This window comes from Ornithorhynchus anatinus, chromosome 12, assembly GCF_004115215.2.
Source record: "Ornithorhynchus anatinus isolate Pmale09 chromosome 12, mOrnAna1.pri.v4, whole genome shotgun sequence".
Lineage (NCBI taxonomy): Eukaryota > Metazoa > Chordata > Mammalia > Monotremata > Ornithorhynchidae > Ornithorhynchus > Ornithorhynchus anatinus.
This window is the reverse complement of record NC_041739.1, coordinates 23,458,620-23,479,651: the sequence shown is the minus strand read 5'-3', so window position 1 is coordinate 23,479,651 and position 21,032 is coordinate 23,458,620. Positions and strand designations below refer to the sequence as shown.

At 46.7% G+C, this 21,032-nt stretch overlaps 1 protein-coding gene across 1 annotated transcript in view; it reads left to right on the top strand.

Annotated features, from left to right (window-relative positions):
• Positions 1-18,119, top strand: part of ARHGAP10 (Rho GTPase activating protein 10) — a 233,620-nt gene extending 215,501 nt beyond the window's left edge. Inside the window, exons 21-23 of the mRNA XM_029077118.2 lie at positions 8,330-8,494; positions 10,232-10,323; positions 17,338-18,119. Of these exons, the coding sequence (XP_028932951.1) occupies positions 8,330-8,494; positions 10,232-10,323; positions 17,338-17,426 (346 nt within the window). The 3' untranslated portion in view covers positions 17,427-18,119. The remainder of the gene's footprint in view (positions 1-8,329; positions 8,495-10,231; positions 10,324-17,337) is intronic.
• Positions 18,120-21,032: the final 2,913 nt, after the last annotated feature.

Genomic DNA, 21,032 nt, shown 5'->3' with positions numbered 1-21,032 from the left:
TGCCTTTTTGGTATGTGTTCAGATAGCTAAAACCCACTTGATGAAAAAAGAGTCTACCACAAAATTCACTTTTTGATGGAAAATGCTGTAGGCTCATCCTGAACATGAGAACATTTTTTTTTAGAGTCTCCGGTAAGACTTTGGCTTCCCTAATAGCATTACCGTCATTGAATTCTAATCTCAAAAATAATGCAAAAATGAATAGTACCTTTCATTCAGTAGTATTTATTGAGCGCTTATCGTGGGCAGAGCACTGTACTAAGCACTTGGGAGAGTACAGTATAACCGACATATTCCCTGCCCAAGAGCTTACCTTCTTATAGGTTTAGTATATTGTGCAAATGTGTTTCCTTAATCAATGTGAAATTAGAGTTAAGAATCTGGTTGGTTTCCAGGGTCTTTCTGGACAAAAGAAATAAAGACCTGACCTATAAAACACGAATGCCGACCTTATTGAGAGGGAGTTCGTTCCCTACTGTAAACCTGAGTGTCAGTTATGCCCAAATAGCACATTGTTTATGAGAATGAGATGCATTTTGAGATTTTTCTAAGGTGATTCTAGTTGTTGGTCACATAACTCACTTGGAGCTGTGACTGGCTAAGTCAAATTTATTATTATTCTTAGCCCCCTGTATGAGTAGTAATTGTAAGGATTAAGATTTTTTTATTTGTTAAGATTGCATGAAAAATGACAAATGCATCACTCACTCCCAAGCTTTCCTAAGACAAAACAGTAAACTGTTTTCTCTCAAGCTGAGAATCTAAAATTCAGCCCTCTTAGCTGATTCCTCCAGTGATTATCTGGCAAGAAGAAAAATGAAATCACAGTAATAGATTCTCTCAATGGATGATTGAAAGGAGATACAATTGTAATACCACTCCTGTAAAGCAGAAGCCTGGGAAATGACTACATAGGGAATGAACTGATGTAACAGGAGGTGAAGGAACAATGCTATGCAGGCTTGTTAGAGGAGAACGCCAGGATCAGCACAATATCCCAGTGCCATGTTAGATGCCTGCCACACTTTGCAGGGAAAGAAAAATAATAATAATTGTGGTATATTTGTTAAGCAATTACTCTTCACCAGGCACTGTACTAAAAGCTTGGGTAGATAGCAGAATGAACACAATCTCTGTCCCACTTTGGACTCTGTTATCTGGCTTGTTGTTGTTGCCTTATGCTGTTGAGTGGTGTCCTACCCATAGCGACGCCATAGACTCATCTCTCCCAGAACGCCCCACCTCCATCAGCAATCATTCTGGTAGTGTATCCATAGAGTTTTCTTGATTAAAAATACGGACACAATTTACCATTGCCTCCTTCCCTGCAATAAACCTGAGCCTCTGCCCTCGACTCTTTCACATGCCGCTGCTGCCCAGCACAGATGAATTTTGACTTGTAGCAGATTGCCTTCCACTTTCTAGCCACTGGCCAAACTAGGAAGGGAATGAGTATGCCTCTGCTTGACTCTCCCTCCCGTAGTCGAGACTGGTAGAGTACTGGAAATTGTTCAGGTGTGACCCTGAGAGGCTGTTATCTGGCTACCAAGATCCTTTTTTAAAGGTAGCACACATGCATCTCCCTTTCTTCATCTCTCTTTATTTCATCTCTCTGTTTTTCTCTTCTCTGAACAGTGCTTTCATTACATATTGACTTTGACACTGCATGCTGGAGCTAGTTCCTCTAAGGCTGTTGTGAGCAGTAGGGGAAGACATGCACGATTAACGAATGCATCAGGAAACCTCAGGATGAATGCAGTCATAGAATAGGAAATCACTGTCAAATGTGGAATCATGAGGCAAGGATAGAAAGGGGAATCTGCATCTTGAGTGCAGTAAAGTCTTTACTTTAGGCAGGCGTTTCTCTGCCAGGTTACGTTTTTAAATTATATGTTATAAATTATTTATATACATTAATGTCTCTCTTCCCCCTCTAGACTGTAAACTCACTGTGGGAAGGGAACGTGTTTACCATCTCTATTGTACCGTACCCGCGGACATAGTAAACACTCAGTGATCGCCATAACTAATAATAATCACCAGGTGGATTCCTGTCTGCTTTTATTGGGAACCTCCCAGGTTTTCCCATCCCCTGGTTTTGAGCAACAACGCAGTTCTGCACTTTTTAGTTAGGTGATGGCAGGAGATCTATATGTCAGACCTTCTTATAGCCCCAGTTAGTGTCCTGGCGGGTATCTCGCCTATGCCTTGCAAAACATCATCTGAGAGGGTAAAAATGATGGTGATGGTGGAGGCCTTGTCACAAATAAGGTATGAGCCTTGGTCCAGAAGTCTCAGGACTGAGAACCTGGGCAAAGGAATTGATTGTAGAGAAATAGTGTAGCCTAGAGGAAAGAGCAGTGGCCTGGAAATCAGAGGACCTGGATTCTCAACCCAGCTCTACCACCTGTCTCTGTAGTAACCTAAGACCAGTCGCTTAACTTCCTTGTACCTCAATACCTCATCTGTAAAATGAAGATTAAATCCTATTCCCTCCTATTTAGACTGGGAGACTCATGTGGGAGAGGGACTGCATCCAACCCAATTATCTTCTATCTGTCCCATCGTATAGACAGGCACTTAGTAAATGCATGGCAAGTAACATTATTATTATTGTTATTATTATTATTACTGGCATAAATGTTTGCATAAGATCAATCCCATTATTTCTAATTCCTGCCAGTCATGATTCTCCTGGAGCATGGAACTATCAATCAGTGGTGTTTATCGAGCACTTTTTTTGTGCAGAGCACTATTCTAACCCTTAGGAGGGTAAAATGCAACCAAGTTGGAAGAAATGTTCCCTGCCCACTATATCCTAGCTATAAAAATTATAGTTTGCCGGTTATGCTCATTTTTGCTCCCAATTATGACTTCATCAGTGTCTCCTACTCAGTGACAGTGTAGTTTTAGGAATGTTTTCCCTCTCTTTTGGCACCACTTATGTGCTGTCTTTTGGCAAAGCAGAGCAATAAAGTAACATTGCTGTAGCTCCACTGAGAGAGGCACAATCTAATTCAGAGCCTTTCAGTCACATGGTTAGTACAGTACATGAGGCTGGCTGTCTCCCAGGCTGTCTCCTGCAAGTAGGTTAGACAGTGCTGTAGACACTGCAATGAAATCAGGGTACTACGTTGCACAGTGGAAACTGGGCACGTGATGTCGGGCAGGGAGGGAGGGAAAACAGAATCTGTATCATAAGCCACAGTCATTAACTCCGGCCCTTATCTTCTGCCCCCTGTTTTTCTTCCCTTTCTTTCATTCTTCTTTTGGATTCCATTTTTTTTCTATCCCCAGTACCGTCCTTCCCTTGCTCCCTAGTGAAAAGCAACAGCATTCATTTGGACAGAGATTTTCCACCGCATACAGATATAAAATGTTTCCTTCTTTCTATATTAATTTCAAATGCTCTCTCCTGGGAACGCTGCTTCAGACTTACATTGCAAATTCTTAAATTGGCATGAAAGATTTTTGTGCTAATATTCTCCTGTTGGGAGAACTGGCAAATGAGGAGGTTTGGGGTATTTCCTTCCCATCCCCCCACCCCCCAAATCTCTGATCTAGTGTTGGCTCCTGATTCTGTTCAAATTTCATGACTGGGTGTTGTGCTTATGTTGTGATATTTGGGATTTTGTTCATTTTTTTCCCAAGTGGATACGTTTTACTTGGTAGAAAACAGGAAATTTCCTCCTTTGGCTTTTGAGCATGTTCTCTGACTGCCCATGCAGCTGTTGCTGAATTCAAACAGAGTTAAGGAGATATTCCCCTCCCCCGTCTCTGAGATGTTTGAGCTATCACACTGCCAGAAAGTTTTTAATATGCATGAAGTGTACAGTCTCCTGGAGAAGATTTGATGAAAATTTGAATTAAAAGTGAAAGAGATCTCCTGATTTTACGACACAAAGAGCCATTTAAAACAAACACGTAATTTCACGTCCCTGACGTTATCTGATTCCCAACAAACCTGGTTCCTCTGTTTTCCAGACTTAGTGTGGATTCCCATCATGTGTTCCTCCCCCACTTTACCTATCTCTCCCCACTGCTTTTCATGACAGATCACAACATATATATTTCCTTTCACGTGATTATCCTTTGTGTAAGTGCAGCAGTGACCTCCACCTTCTCTTCCTTCCTCTTTCCTTATTGCTCCCTCTCTCTCTTGCTTCCTCTCCCTCTCCATCTCTTTAGCTCTCTCTTTCTTTTCTCCCTTCCGTCTTGCTGATCTGTGTTACCTTAGGAACAGCCAGACAGATAGCCAATCAAAGCTGGTCAAGAGTTTGTTTCCGAAAATCAGTATGAAATCTCGAGTTTCCTTTCCGAGAAGCCTGGTTGTTCCCTTCTTCTCCTCCAGATTCGTAGTATCAGACAACAACATTTCTTTTCAAAAGATTATGATGACTATGTCAGGTTTTCCACCAGGGAAAATGGATTGCCTTCATTTCAGCCCTTAGGAGAGAGGATTCCTTCAATATACCATCTTAAATTTTAAAGATACTACACAGCAAACCAAAATTAGTTTCTCTCTTTAATGTATTTGTTTTATGAAAGGGATTTCTGAACTTTCCTAAGGAGGTGCCTTTTTTAAAAGCTCTACTGTAGAATGACTTATAGGAGACGTGGTATTTCTATAATTTTTTATTGCCCCAAAGCGTTATTAAATAAATCCAGTTGTTTGTGCCAGACCCAAATCTTATTAATCAAAATAGCGCCCCCCTTTTCTGGACTCTGGGAAATAAACAGTTAAACTGGTTTAACTTTTATCTGAAACGGTACCAGAGAGGGTGAAGAAGTAGAAGGGACGACAACAAGCTTATGACATCATAAATTCATTATGGGCAGGGAATGTGTCTGTTTATTGTAATCCCTCAGTGTTACGAAAGTATTGACTCTCCGTTTTTTATATGTGATATTTGTTAAGCATTTACTATGTGCCAGGCACTGTACTAGGCACTGGGGTAGATACAAGTTGGACTCAGTCCCTGTCCTACATAGGGCTCACAGCCTTAGCCCCCATTTTACAGATGAGGTAACTGAGGCACAGAGAAGTGAAGCTACTTGTCCAAGGTCACACAGCGGACAAGTGACAGATCTGGGATTAGAACCCAGAAGGACCTGTCCTTCTGACTCCCATGTCCATGTTCTACTAGGCCGTGCTGCCTCATGGCTCAGTGGAAAGAGCATGGGCTTTGGAGTCAGGGCTCATGAGTTCGAATCCCAGCTCTGCCACTTGTCGGCTGTGTGACTGTGGGCAAGTCACTTAACTTCTCTGTGCCTCAGTTCCCTCATCTGTAAAATGGGGATTAAGACTGTGAGCCCCACGTGGGACAGTCTACCCCAGCGCTTAGAACAGTGCTCGGCACATAGTAAGCGCTTAACAAATACCAACATTATTATTATTATTATTATCATTCATTGTGTGACACTAGAAAATTGGTTAATCTCCCAGTGCTTCAGCTTCCTTTTGTTAAATAATAATGGGACCACTCATTTCCATTTCACAAGGGTGTAGAGGGTAATCTTTTTTAACCCAGATGATGAATAATTTTAAATAGTGAGCCAGTGCAGAACACTGTACTAAGCGCTTATATATGTGAGGGCGACCAAGGCGTGGCTTGCAAACATTTTCACTTCCTTCTAGCTTCCATCCCTCTTCTTTTCTGAGTCAGAAGGGTGACTGTTATTTAATTTTTGTTCTTTATGTTCAGAAGTACATTTGGGGTCATGAGGAGTAACATCATTCAGTCATTCATTCAATAGTATTTATTGAGCGCTTACTATGTGCAGAGCACTGTACTAAGTGCTTGGAATGTACAATTCGGCCAACAGATAGAGACAATCCCTGCCCATTGACGGGCTTACAGTCTAATCAGGGGAGACAGACAAAAACAATAGCAATAAATAGAATCAAGGGGATGTAATTTCATTAATGAAATAAATAGTGTAATAAGAATATATACAAATGAGTGGATGAGCACAGTGCTGAGGGGAAGGGAGAGGAGGAGGAGCAGAGGGAAAGGGGGGGGAAAGGGGGCTTAGCTGAGGGGAGGCGAAGGGGCAGCAGAGGGGCAGAGAGGGAGCAGAGGGAAAAGGGGAAGCTCAGTCTGGGACGGCCTCTTGGAGGAGGTGAGCTCCCATCCTCCTTCCAGAAGCCCCTAGGAAAATTGCTGAAAAATTCCATGGCAGTAATTTCATTCATTGTGGTCTTAATTTCCAACTCCTCAGTCACTTCTCCTTTCCTTCTTCTCCCACACACTGACTCTTGCCGTCACAAACTATCCCTGAATGTCCTCTTCTCCCCTGGCGAAGCTGCATTCAAGAATTTCTGGCAACCTCAGATTTAATGATTTTAGTGACTGGTGATACAGATCACATTCAGATGATGTGTTTCTTGGCACAGTATGAACTAGCTTTTATTGTGTTTGAGCAAGTGGAGTGGAGAGTCATGAGATTTGTAATGAAGTATTTGTAGAGTTAAAAATCAAAATCCTCCTTTTCTCTGCCCATTGTATTAAATGCCCTTAAAAGTTGGCTTGTGAAGTATAACTGTCTTTCTCTCCTGACAATTAATGCATTTCTCAAGTAAATTAGATATTACCATTAATAAATCAGGAATACTCAAAACCAGTACAAGCCAAATAGAATCGTAAAACTCAATGAGATGGGAATTATAAATAAATCTCCAAATTTGAGCTAGTTCGAAGTCTTGGCAAGTCAGGTTAATAATAATAACAATAATAATTGTAGGATTTGTTAATTGCTTACTACGTGCCAAATACTGCACTAAGTGCTAGGATAGATACAAGATAATCTGACCAGACACAATCTCTATCCCATATGGGATAACAGTTTAAAGAGGAGGGAGAGCAGGTTTTTAATCTCCATTTTACCAGTGAGGAAACTGAAGTGCAGAGAAGTTAAGTGACTTGACCAAGGCCATGTAGTAGGCATTTGGTAAGGCACTGGGATGTTTTTGCAACCAACACATTTGGGAGACTGTGAAACAAAAGGAACTACACAAATTTTACCCACTTTTATGCTGTTTCGGGGAGCATAATAGCCCAAATGATGCCAGTGAAGTGTGTCCATTATTCTCTGTCAGAGAGTGGCGCCTACATACACTTTGGGGAACCGTGTGATGATAGCCCTCCTTGACATCCTTATGGTGAAGTATAGGCCATCTACCACCCCTAATTCTCCATCTTTATCCAGACCCTATTGTCTAGTAGCATCTTCCTGAACCTCTCATCCGTAAATGTACCCAAATCCCTCTAGAAGATGTTGGTATTTTCAGCCATCAACTTCCCATGTAAGAATTCCATATGTTTACTAGCTGCTGCGTGAAAAGTGTTTCCTTTTGTTTGACTGGAATCTCACACTTCAAGCTTCAATGGAAGCCCCCTCGTCCCGTTGTGAAAGTTGGAAAATCACAGTTCAACATTCACCCTGCTCAATTCCTTCATGATTATGTAGCCTTTCATCACCTTCCCACCAACCCTTGACTTTGTAGACTTAGCCCACAGCTGGGGGATTTGGCCTTTTCCCCACTGGACCCACAGGCCTTATAGCATCTCTAACTAACTTTGATTTTTCTTTTCCAAATGACTTTTTATCAATAAAAGAAGACGATATTATTATTAAGTAGCAATAGTACTGGTAATTGTTGTATTTGTTGTTCTAAATGCTGGAGTAGATGCATGTTAAACAAGTTGGGTAAAGTCTCTGTCCCACATGGGGCTCACAGTCTAAATAGAAAGAAGGGCAGATATTTTACTCCCATTTTACAGATAAGAAAACTGAAACCTACAGAGTTAATTGACTTGTCCATGGTCACAAAGGAAGCAAGTGGCAGAGCTGGCTTTAGAACCTTGGGCTCCGATGCCGAACTGTGCTCTTTCCACTGGAATTGCCCCACTTCCAATCATGGTGGGGAAAGAGATCAAAAGAGAACCTGGGATATAAAATTAAATGCTGCTGTTCTTCCCCCCACCCCATCAGCACTTTTTGTAGTTCCTACTTGCATTTTAGTCTTCAAAGAATCCCAAGATAAGTATCTCAACAGATGGGGCTCAAACCACTCGTGTTAGGAGGGGTACTGAAATGACTGCAGAGGAGAGATTTGTCCAATAATCACAAAGACTCTAAATTTAGGATTGGGGTGATCTGATGTGTAATTCTGGGCAATAATTAGGCCTTGGAGTTGGTTCACTCCATTAATTCCTACCCTTTGAGGTCATTCCAGCCATTCAGGGTCACGCATCTGGGTATCAGGCACTTTGAGAATTTTATGCCAACTATTAACCCTGTCTCCCCTTCAAACTTGTTTCCTCAGCCCGAACCAGCCTCGCGCCCCCATGGTCCAGTGGCTTAATCCACAGCCTCCCTCCTCGCCGGTTTCCACCTCAGCCGCCGCTCCGCCTTCACCAGTGTCACCATCTTTCCCCACACCTTTCCTCACGTTCCCTCTCTTAGCTGCGAGCGACAAGTCAGTTGAGAGGTAGGTCGGCTGGTTCGAATCGGGCAGGGTGCAACCCGTGATTCGTGTGATCGTGATTCAGCCGGTAGGAGGAGCCTGGGCCGGGGTCCTAGTGCCCTTCTCCCTCAGACCTGTGCTTTGGGACTCCCTCTAGACTGGAAGCTTGTTGTGGGTCTGTTCTCTTGTCATATAGTACTCTCCCAAGCACTGAGTACAGTGCTCTACACCCACCCAGTAAGCGCTCAATAAATAAGACTGACCAGGACCATCTCAGGCTCTGGCCAAGCAAAGTTGTCTGGCTCGTAGCCTCTCCCCAACTCCTCATTTCTGATCCCAGAGGCAAGAGACGTCTTAAACAATGGAATCCGACCATAGGTGTGACTCTCTGTGGTAGGTATTTTGTCGTAAGGCAACTATAATGAGAAAGATGGTGGTTTGGGCGGTGGATAGTCATCTTGAACAAATTTGCTTTAACAGTTCGTTGCTGAGAGGGGTAAGTGAATGTACTTCTCTCTTGCACTGCAATGCCTTTGATCTCCAGATACGATGCTTTTTCCTGAAAGTTAGGCAGAAATGCTTCGGAAATCAACCTTCCCCACCCTATGAGTGAAAAGACTTAGAAATAATATCACAATTATTATTGTCGTGGCTTTTAGTTCACTGTTTACTACGTGCAAGCACTCTACTAAGCACTGGGGATTGCACAAGATAATCTGGTTGAACAAAGTCCCTCTTCTACCTGAGGCTCCCAGTTTATGGAGGAAGGAGAACAAGTATTGCATCTCCATTTTACAGACAAGGAAACTGAAGCATAAGTAGGTTAAGTGACTCAACCATGGACACAAAGCAGGCAAATGGCAGTGATGGCTGGGTTTAGAATCCAGGTCCTTTGACTCCATCAATCAGTGATTTGATGGAGCACTTACTGTGTGCAGAGCATTATATTAAGCACTTGGGAAAGAACAATACAACAGAGTTGGTAAGTAATAATAATTATGGTATTTGTTAAGCGCTTACTATGTGTCAAGCACTGTACTAAGCACTGGAGTGAATACAAACAAATCAGGTAGGACACAGTCTCTGATGTATAAGGCTCACAGTCTCAATCCCCATTTTACAGATGAGGTAACTGAGGCCCAGAGAAGTGAAGTGACTTGTCCAAGGTCACACAGTAGACATGTGGCAGAGCCAGGAGAAGAACCCATGATCATCTGACTTCCCAGGCCCGTGCTCTATCTGCTATGCCATGCTGCTTCTAGATGTTCATTCAATAGTATTTATTGAGCGCTTACTATGTGCAGAGCACTGTACTAAGTGCTTGGAATGAACAAGTCAGCAACAGAGAGAGACAGTCCCTGCCGTTTGACGGGCTTACAGTCTAATCGGGGGAGACGGACAGACAAGAACAAAGGCAATAAATAGAGTCAAGGGGAAGAACATCTCGTAAAAACAATGGCAACTAGATGTGATTCCCTGTCCACGGGAGCTTTCAGTCTCTAGGCCCCTGCTCTTTTCAGTAGGCCATGTTGCTTCCTAGTCTCCCTAGAAGTTCCCTATAAAAGGTTGACTTTGAAACCTGTCATTTACATGAACTCAAGCACGGTTACTTTGCCGGAGGTTCAATTCCTCATTAATTTTCTTTGGTTTGATGTAGCACAAATAACACTAGGCAAACGAGAGGGAAGGGGGAAACTGGAAGGAAGCTACTACCGCTTATCAGCCTCCAACTGTCCCTTCTATCTCACATCTCTTTTCCAGCACGGTGAATCGGAAGGCTCGGGCAGTGTATCCGTGTGTGGCTGAACATAGCTCGGAGTTGTCCTTTGATGTAGGAGCCATTTTTGAGGACGGTAAGTGCGAACAGGTGCATTCTGCCTGCAGAAACAATTCGACAACACACAGTAAAGTTCCGATAGCATCCCCCTGGACTGAGAAGGCCCAGCCAATCAGTGAATGAATCAACTAGTGTATTTATTGAGCGCTTACTGTGTGTAGACTACTGTACTCAGTGCTTGGGAGAGTACGATATAGCTGAGTTTGGTAGACCCATTCCCTGCCCACAAGGAGCTTCCAGTCTAGAGGGGAAGGCAGACATTAAAATAAGTTAACGATATGGACATAAGTACCTTGGGGCTACGGGTGGGGTGACTGTAGGATACAAATCCAAGGGCAAGGATGATGCAGAAGGGAGAGGGAGGCAGGGACATGAGGGCTTAATTGGGGAAGGTCTCTTGGAGGAGATGTGAGTCGAATAAGACTGTGAAGTTGGGGAGAGTGGTGGTCTGCTCTATCTGAAGGAGGACGGAGTTCCAGGCCAGAGGGAGGACATGGGCAGGGGGTCAGTGGTGGGATAGATGAGATGGAGGTAGAGGGAGTAAGTTGGTGATAGAGGAGTTAAGTGTCTGAGCTGTGTGGTAGGAAATGATGATAATATTTTTGGTATTTGTTAATAATAATTTTGGTATTTGTTAAGTGCTTACTATGTGCAGAGCACTGTTCTAAGCACTGGGGGAGATACAGGATAATCAGGTTGTCCCACGAGAGGCTCACAGTCTTAATCCCCATTTTACAGATGAGGTAACTGAGGCACAGAGAAGTTAAGTGACTTGCCCACAGTCACACAACTGACAAGTGACAGAGCCGGGAATCGAACCCATGACCTCTGACTCCCAAGCCCGGGCTCTTTCCACTGAGCCACGCTGCTTCTCATTAAGTGCATACAATGTGCCAGCCATTCTACTAAGCGCTGGGGTAGATGCAAAATAGCTGGGTTAGACACACTGCCTGTCCCACATAAAGCTCACAATCCTAAATCCCATTTTACAGATGAGGTAACTGAGGCACAGAGAAGTGAAGTGACTTGCCCAAGTTCACACAGCAGACACGTGGCGGAGGCAGGATTAGAATCCAGGTCCTTCTGACTCCCAGGCCCGTGATCTATCCACTAGGCCACACAATCGGTGAGGAGGTGGGAGAGGGGATGGCTCCTGAGTGCCTGCAGAGATGCTGTCACTTTGTCTGATGACCTGTTTTTTCCATGTTGGTAGGGTGTTATCACTCACAGACCCTTTGAGGCAAAGGGGAAGTCTTCATTCAAGTTATTTAGCAAGGTTGTGGTAGTATTCTCTCTAGCTGGGTGGGGTTGACCAAAAGCAAATTAGGTCTGGTTGGAGTGAGAGGCATCTTGCGTATTTCTTTCCTTTAAAAAAAAAAATACTTATTCCTTAGCTAGAGAGCCAAAGCCACTTTACCATATATTTCTTTCTGGGTGAAGAGTAAAATGCCTAGAGAAATTTGATTTTTTGGGAAGTTAAGTGTTTAGAAGTCACTTTCCATTCTGGTTCGTTATATGATTTCTCCACAGTTGTAAAACAGTTGTGAAACTCCAGAGATGTGTGTTTATGGTTTGGAACCCCGCATATTGAAAAGAGGACTCAGGTTTTCATTTCAGAGCTCGATCTGATATTCCCGCGGCAGCCTTCCGAAAGTGGGTTTTGCTCTCCTGGCTTACTATTTCTCAGTATAGTTCGTCCTGTTCTGTGCTGCCTATTTTTTTAGTGTTTTTTTTTTCCTTGTGTTCTTCCATTCGTAGTCCTCATTATAAAATGCATTAGTTGCTATGGAAATGATGATGTTTTGTTAGGGGTGGAGCTTAGTTTCTTACAAGAGTAGTCCAGACACAATGCATGTAGCTGATTCCCGGGTGTATTTATATCGTGGAAAGCGAACCAGAGCACTCTTAGCTCAGTGATTGCCTGGTGTTTATACATAGTGCCTTGATAAAATGTATACACACTCTAATCATCAGGAGTACATAGAAATTTAAACTCTGCTGATTTCTTTAGCACCCAAGGTAAAGCTCTTAGGAGTGTGCATTCATGACCATCACCGGCAGCTGAACAAACGAGAATAACACTGAGTTTGGGATATATGTGCATTGCAGAGAACTCTAGAGGGGAGGCAGTCTCGGCAGACCCACACTTAGGGGTTTAGAAAAGATTGTGTCGGAGACTAATGGCAAAATGGCTGCCCGAGGCAGCTCTGAATCTTACTACAAGAGCACCAGGGAACACCGAGTCAGGGTTTTGAATATAGAACTTTAAATAAGCAATAATTGTTTACTCCTCATGACACTTTGCTGGAGTCATTAAGAAATTGCTTTTGGTTTGAGCAGCCTGTTTATCTTTATAGATTAGATAGTGTCTGAGGTGTATGCACTGGTGAGAAGTGTTAGAAATTGCTACAGAAAATTCATATATAAGAAAACTTTGCTTTAACTGAGACACACTGGTATTTAATCAGTCAATCGGTGGTATTTACTGAGTACTCACTGTGTGCCGACTACTGTTCTGAGTGCTTGGTAAAGTACAATATAACAGAGGAGGGAGATATGCAGTTTTATTGCTTTCCCCAGTTGATTTTAATGTCTTTCTCCTACCCCGTAGACTGCACATCTCTTGTGGGAAAGGATCGTGTCAACCGACTCTGTTGTTTTATACTCTCCCAAGCACTCAGTACAGTGCTGCGCACATAGAAAGCACTCAGTACAGTGCTGTGCACATAGAAAGCACTCAGTAAATAGCACTGATTGATTGATCACAGTCTGAGTATAGGTTACAAAAGAATGAAATTCTGCCGAGGTGCAAAGCTGGGACACGGGGAAGTATGGATGCCCACCTTGGCTAGAGATGCGCCCAAGTGGTGTTGGTCTAAAATTCATCATCAATTGGCTCTTCACTTGAGTGCCTGGAGCAGGCACATGAGAACTGGATTTTTAAATGGCCCTTTCAAAGGAATGAAGAGTAATCCCCCTAATCCTGTGCCTATATGTGGAGAAAAAGATTGGTCAGTGTGCTATGTGTTTGTGAATGTCACCCCAGGAACTCAGCAAGTACTTTTTGCTCTTTGAGTCTTGAATGAGAGGTTGACTTGTGAGTCCAATAATAATAATAATAATGATATTTGTTAAGCGCTTACTCGGTGTCAAGCACTGTTCTAAGCACTGGGTTAGATACAGGCTAATCAGATTGGACAGAACCTGTCGCACATGGGGCTCACAGTCTTAATCCTCATTTTACAGATGAGTAACTGAGGCACAGAGAAGTGAAGTGACTTGCTGAAGGTCACATAGCAGACAAGTGGCAGAGCTGGAATTGGAACCCGGGTCCTTCCGACTCCCAGGCCCGTGCTCTATCCACTAGGCCGTGCAGATCCCTTTCTTAATTTCCTTGGACTGGAGGAGAACATTTTTGATGCCCCATCCCCCACCTCCCTACCCCAGCTTCTGGAAGTGGGCAAGTTGGAGGAAGCCACAGGGGAGAGAACGTTTGCCCATTAACACAAAGAGACCTGTACTTCCAACACCCACGTGCCGGATAACTGTCCAGAGACTGAGCGCACCGGTCCTGGTTCACCGTTTGATGGCACCAGATGTGGAGCAGGTCCGTCCAGGATGCTTTGAGAGAGGATCTGGATTGGTCTCTTCTCTGGCCCAACCTATTAACTCCTGCCCTTTCTCCTCCTACGATGGAGCAGTCTGAGGCGAGGGCTGGGGAAAGGAGATGCAGCAAAACAGCTGCGGGAAATGATTGGTCTCCTCTCTGCTCTTGGCAAGAGACTGGATGGACGTGAAATGGGACTGAGGCTCAGTAGCCCGGACTGTTTTACCAGAATAATTATGCCTCAGTTATGGAAACCTCATGGCACCTGTCTAAATATCTGTGTTTCCTGATACCCTTTGGATTTCAGTTTTGGGGTTGTTTTTTTCATTATTCATACTAGATGGAAAAACTCTGTGGCCTGGCTTTCTGGCTCGTTTTTGCTTCTGTATTTCTTCTCCACCCTCTCCTTGAGAAGTGGAGGTCGGCCTTCTCGGGGTGTTCATCTCATAGGGAAATATGGGGCACTGACTACTGTGGCTACCGAAAACTTGACTGAGGGAAGGTGACAGAAGGAGGAGGCTATTGAGGAGGTTCCCTAGTCACTAGAGGCAATATTAACCTGAAAAATTCTTGCTCAGGGTCATGGTCTTTGGGCTGAGAGAGCACCCTGGAGAAAGTCTGCAGTGTGAGGAAAATACTATGGGTTCCTTGTGGCATCTTGGCATCCTTCCAACTCTGCTCCTGGATGCCGAGGTTCACTTCCAGTGCCTGAGAATTCTGGGTGTGTCCCCTTCTGGGCCAGGGCAGTCATTTGAATCCCAAGCTTGGACCCCAAACCTCAACCCCTCCCTTTATCGTCAGCCAGGCAGCGTGACTTAGTGCATAGAGCATGGGCACGGCAGTCAGAAGCACCTGGCTATTCCCTGCTTTGCCACATGTCTGCTATGGGACCTTGGGCAAATCACTTCACTTCTCTGGGCCTCAGTTACCTCATCTGTAAAATGGGGATTCAGAGTGTGAGCCCCATGTGGGGCAGGGTCTTGGTTCAACCTGCTTAACTTGTATCTACCCTGGCGTTTACAAAAGTGCTTGGCACACAGTAAGCGCTTAACAAGTACTATAATTATTGTTACCTTTAAGTCCTCGCCCTCCAGAGGGGGGAGTTGAGGGTTACAGTGGATCGAATCTGTTCCCACAGGGCTGCTGGCAGCCTTTTCTGGGGGAGCTTTGCAGCCTCCCTCCCCTGTCCTTGGAAATTTGCCTTTCTCCTCCAGCAAGCCTGGGGTTCTTCCTTTTTTTTTTTAGAACGAGCTAGCCTTAGCCTTTATAGCCCCCTATCAGTGTTACAAAAGATTGAAGTTTCCCATAGGTCCCTGAATGTACTTCCCGTCATGGTGCTGCTGCCGTCTTTGTCTCTGTCTATGTCTTTCCCTGTCTCTGTCTCTTGCTCTCCCCCATCTCTACTTTCTGTCTCTCTCTCTGACACTCTCTCTCTCTCTCTCTCTCTCTCTCTCTCTCTCTCTCTCTCTCTCACTCCCTCTTTCTCTCCCTCACTCCCTCCCTCTCTCTTTCCCTTCTCATTCTACCCCCCACCCCCTTCCCGGTCTGTCTCCATTTCTCCGCCATCCACACACAGCGCTTGCAGCGTCATTTGTCATGTTCAGAATCTCTGGGCAGCATTTCCTTGTTCACATTTACAGTCTTTTAGGACAAGGACCAGAGAGGGAATCATATTATCTTGTCTGAAAGCCTAAAGATTTCATTTTTCCACATCTCTTTTTATATCATTTGCCACCTTTTAGTGACTTACTTGTGTCCTTCTCCCAAATCGTCTTATGATGGGTTCTTCTTAATTATCCAGATAGAAGTACTTGATAACTGATAACCTCCTTTGGGGGGTTCGTGTTCCTGTATCTCCTTTTGACCTAGGCCTTGTAAATACCTTTGCTTCTGGAAGAAGGGTTTCCCAGGATTTTCTGTTGTTTTCAGCATGTCCCTGTGAAATCAGACTCAGGGTGACTCGCCTCAGTCCCATTGGGGTGGAGTGGGATGGGCGTCCCATTGGTGGGCAGCCGGCAGCCAGGCTGAAGACTTCCCGGCAACGAGGGTAGTGGCGGAGGCGGGCCACCCCTTGGCTCAGATCTTCCAGCCGGAAGTCCCGCTTCAGCTAAAACCAGCCATCCTCCCATGTGCTCTCAGACCTACTCTGATGAGAGTGGCACCCGCCCACTGGGGAGGGCAGCAAGCCCGAAGGAAGGCTGAACCCGAGGCCGGGTGGGAGACTGTGGGGAGGGCCGCTAATCAGAGACGGGGGAGCAGAAGGGTGGGATGGCGCCTCGCCCTCTTCTCTAGAGCTCTCCACCTGGCTGATTTGTCTGTCGATGCTAACCTCGACTTTGCCACGGGCTGATTTCAGATTTCATCCCGCCTTGTGCCTTGGGTGCACGACCTGGGGATCCCATTTGCCTTCTTTCCCCCAAGGAAATTGGCGTTGGCTTGTGACCTACGAGCCAAACCCCATCTCCTGATTCCTCCTGCTCTCTTAGCCTGCCCCACCCACGCTTGTCACCCTGATCACCTGGCTGGTCTCGGCCATTGCGGTACTCTTTCTTCGGCTCCATCCACATCAACCAAAGGCGGGGTTGGGGCGAGGGAGATGAGAAGCGGGTAATCGTCCTGGTGACTTTCCTGGACCGAGCATGAGAGTAGATGCAATCAGCTCTGAGTCACTGAGATGTTTTGGATAATAGTGCTGAGGTATAAAGGTGAAACCCATTGTCCTCTCTGCGTGTGTGTGCGTGCCCACACCTTCAGAGGTTTCTCGGGTGAAGGGATTCCTGTGACTCGAGGTAAGTGCTTTGGGTCCTCTCCACTGTAGGCAAAAAGGCAGCTCTTCTTTTCACTTTAGCTCTCCTAGGGAGAAGCATAGAAGTCCTGAAGCAAGATGGCCCGGTGGTACTATTGGACACCTAGCTGGCCATTTCCTCTAGAAATGGGCCAATCGATCATTCAGTGATATTTATTGAGCCCTTATTACGTACACAGGCACTCGGGAGAGTACAGCAGAATTAGCAGACACTTCCCCTTTTCCATAACGAGGGTCATTCTGAAAACCCTGAAGCTGCTGGCTTTGCTCCGTGGCCCTCTGTTTCATGGTTGGGACGAAAGGGGAAGATCATGGGAAACCCAGTTCTAGCCTCCAGTGATTAAGAGCCGGTGTCAGCTCCTTAGTCAATTCCGGTCCAGGCTTCTACTCCTCAGAAACAAACCCTGGGACCTCACTGGGCTTTCGGCTGCCTGACTTAGCAGCCCAGCTGAGCCGTGGTAGCCTGGAGCTTTCTGGGTCATCAGCTCTGCCCTCGGGCCATCCGTATTCACTCGTTGGGTCAACGTTTCCTGAGGTCTGGCTCCCGGGGGTCCGCAGACAGCTGGTGACCCTTCTTCGCTTTGCAGCTCCATTGACAACTCCCCTTTCTGTTGCAGTCCAAACTTCGAGGGAACCCGGCTGGCTCGAAGGAACCCTGAATGGCAAGAGGGGATTGATCCCGCAAAACTACGTGAAGTTGCTGTAGCCTCAGCCTCCGGTACCCATCCCGGCTACCCGTGTGTTATACGGACGGTTGTTCCCTAGGACCTCCCCGCCCTCCTCTGCCTGGGGGGCCGGGAAGGGGTAGCCCGAGAGGAGCCACCATACGGAGTGACGTAGCCCCAGCAGGATTTCCACCCGTGACTCTGACTCAAGGCTTCGCCGGGAGCAGGGAGGGAAAGGAGAGAAGAAAAGGGGATGGCTTCTAGTTTTTGTTGAGGGGGAAGATAGTGTGTAGCTGAAGGGGGTTTCTACTGCAACCCCCCAGTTGGTTTCTCCCAACTGCAGGGAGGTGGGATGGGGTCTGTGCTGGTCTCTTGTCTGTGGCTGCCACCGCCCTGCCAGGGGCAGAGCGACTGGTCTCCCCCCCCGGCCCCGTCCCGCAGGAGGAGAATGTTGAGAACCATTTCTCCCCAAGCTGGCGTTTCCAAGGATCTCCGCTGGTTCTGACGAAGGGACGTGCAGTGAGTTTGTATTTGCTCTGGAGGCGGAGGGCAACCAAAGGGCACAGAACACTCCCTCCTTCCTCGAGTGGTCAGATGCTTTTTCCCTGTAACTTTACCCAGACAGGCACAACACACGTCTTTATTTCAAGCTTTAGTGTCTCCTGGATATACCTTGTGCTGTTTGCCAAGAAAAAAAGATCTGTAAAGGAAATAAAATTTTATTTACTATTTGACTCTTGCCTGTCGTGCGGTCGGGTGAGAACTGAGGGTCATCACGGTAATGGGGTAGGGTTCTGCAGCTCTTAGATCGACAGTCTTGTCCCGTCACCACTGGCCCGGACAGAGAGAGAAGATGGAAGCCCAGAGCCTACGTGGTCTTGCTGGACGGCAGGTGGATCGGGAGCATTCTTCAGGTGCGTCGCGTACCTCCCCGGGCTCAGAATCAAGATCCCGCCTGATCCTCCCGCCCTTCGCACCTTAGAATGTAAGCTTGTAATCGGTGGGGTACGAGTCCACTAATTCTGTTGTATTGTATTCCCCAAAGAGCTTAGTACTGTGGTTTGCACATAGTTGGTGTTCAATAAATACCCTGGATTGATTGGTTGATTGGCATGGTTCACTTGGGCCCAGAGGCGAGAAGTCCCCTCAATCTTCCTTGTGGCTCTATAGGTGGTGGATTCTCCTTGCCCCCTCTTTGTCCGTTCACGCTCCCCTTCCTTCACCTCGTGCCAGTCCCCCAGGGGCTTCTCCCTCTGCCCAGATTCAGCTTCCATCGGGGGCCAGAACTGCCGAGTCCGGAACCCCATTGATAAGCGGTGTGAGAGCCTTTTGCCGCGGATGAGGGGTTGGGACTGCCCATCTCCTTTCTCCTGCTTCTCTCGGCACGACCAGGCCGGCAAGAACACAGTAACCCTCGGGCCCTGGGCTGAGGCAGTGCTGCTCCTTGGGCCCAGGCGGCCGGAGTCTAGGCCCCGCGGAGTCATAGTAGTAATAATGATGATGATAATTGTGGGATTGGTTAAGAGCTTACTATGTGCCAAGTACCGTAGCAAGTGCTGGGGGTAAGTACAGGATAATCGGATCGGATACTTGGAGCTCACAGTCTCGGGGAGGGAGAACAGGTATCGAATTCCCATTTTACAGATGAGAAAATGGAGGTACGGAAAAGGTAAGTGAGTCGCCCAAGGTCATACCGCAGGTGAGTGGCAGGGCCGGGATTAGAACCAGGTCCTGACTCCCGGACCTGGGGTCTTTTCACTGGGCCACACTGCTCCATCCATCTCTCTCCCGGCAAAGATGCGAGTCTCCCACTGGCAAGTTGACCTGCATCTCCATCTGGGAGCCAACGCCGGGGCCCGTCAGGGACGGGGTTCGCGGGGAGGGGGCCTATGCTTCCTGGACCCCGGTGCTCCAAGCTTCCCAGCTGCATCTGGCCTGCCATGGAGGCCAGATTTCCCGGTCCATCTCCGTTTCAGGAGCGTCAGTTGAGTCACCATTCCATTCCAGATCGGCGGGTCTCAGCTGGGGACTCAGCTGAGGGTTTGGTTTGGGGAGGCCCAGGATTTGTGGGGGCGGTCCTCCATTTTATGAGGTGCTTTTAGAAATTCTGCTTCTGTCCCTCAGAGGCAGTACTCAGACATCTTAACCAGTACGGGACAGTTGGAGCAAAGACAGACCGGCTGACCATCCGGAGGCTACATTCCTTCATGCCATAAGTGACCTGCACTACCCCGTTTGTGCTTCCTTACGGAACGGAGATCGAGTAATGGAAAGGTGAGTGGATCGTTCTTACCTCGGGCTGCCCCTGGTATAGTTGAGCTGAGCGGGAAATAGCCGGCCGCCTTATTCAGCTGAGGTCTATTTGGTCTTTGGGTGTCGGTATTTACTAAATGCCCACTTTGTGCAGAGCATTGCGCCAGGTTCTGCTAGGACTTACAAGAGAATAAGATGTCACACAAACTGCTGGGTGCTTATGAGTCACGGATGATCAGTGGCACATATGAGAAATTGCGATCTACTGGGTGAGGCGAGACCCCAACCCCCAGACAATCCACGAACATGCAACAGGTAAGTGCAGGAGACCAGTGTACAACCTAGCACGGATGAGAGGTGGACAGAAACATGTTCTTTTGTTTGTTTTGGGGTTTTTTAATGGTATTTTCTAGGCACTGTTCCAGGCACTGTACTACGTGCTGGGATAGATGTAAACTAATCGATTGGACACAGTTCCTGTCCCACTTAGAGTCTTAATCCCCACTTTACAGACGAGGTAACTGAGGCACAGAGAAGTTAAGTGACTGGTCCAAGGTCACACAGCAGCAAGTGGAGCCAGAACTAGCCAATCTTTCTGACTTTCACTATCCGCTAGGCCACACTGCTACTCGTATCACCAAGGGTCAGGGTGATTGGGGTTGAAGGAAGGACTGGCTGGGAAAAATTCACGTAGAAGGCGAGTTTAGTGGGGCTTCTGAAGGTGAAGGGAGGAGGACCTGAGAAAGGTTTGGGGGTTAGCTTGGGTGTGGAATGTTCATGATTCACGGTATTCAAAAATGACAGAGGCAGTGCAGAGCTGGAGGAACCCAATCTACTTCCAAAGCAAAGTGGATTTCCACAAATGGAACTTCGGAGCGCTGTGCAGTGGTGCAGTCGATCTAGTGAGTGCTGCTGGGAGGAGACATGAGGAGATCGAGGAAACCCCGGGTAAGAGAGCAGGGAGCATCTTGAAATTGAAGGGGGAGCCCTTGATGGGATCCAGGAGTTAAAGATGGGAGCTTCCGGCACCGGTCTTGGCTTTGGCTCTGGCTCCGGGTGCGGGGCCTCAAGGAAGTCCGGAGCAGACTATGAGGCTGTTTTGCTCCCTGGGTGACAAAGGGACAGGGATACCTGCTGCTTTCCACGCTCCAGAGCTGCGGGGTGGAGAACAAACCATGGAAGGCGTTGCCGAGCCGGTTTCACGCCATCTGCACAGGGACAGCACAAGCATCGGGACTAAGAAATGGCCCTTCTCCCCGTGGGTAGGGGTGAAAGTAGATTTATTGAAGACCCTGTGCTCAGTCGTATGCCGGTCTCCTGCACCTCCCTGTTGCATGTTAGTGGGCTGTCTGGGGGTTGTGGTCTTGCTTCCCCCAGTAGATCGTAGTTCCTCA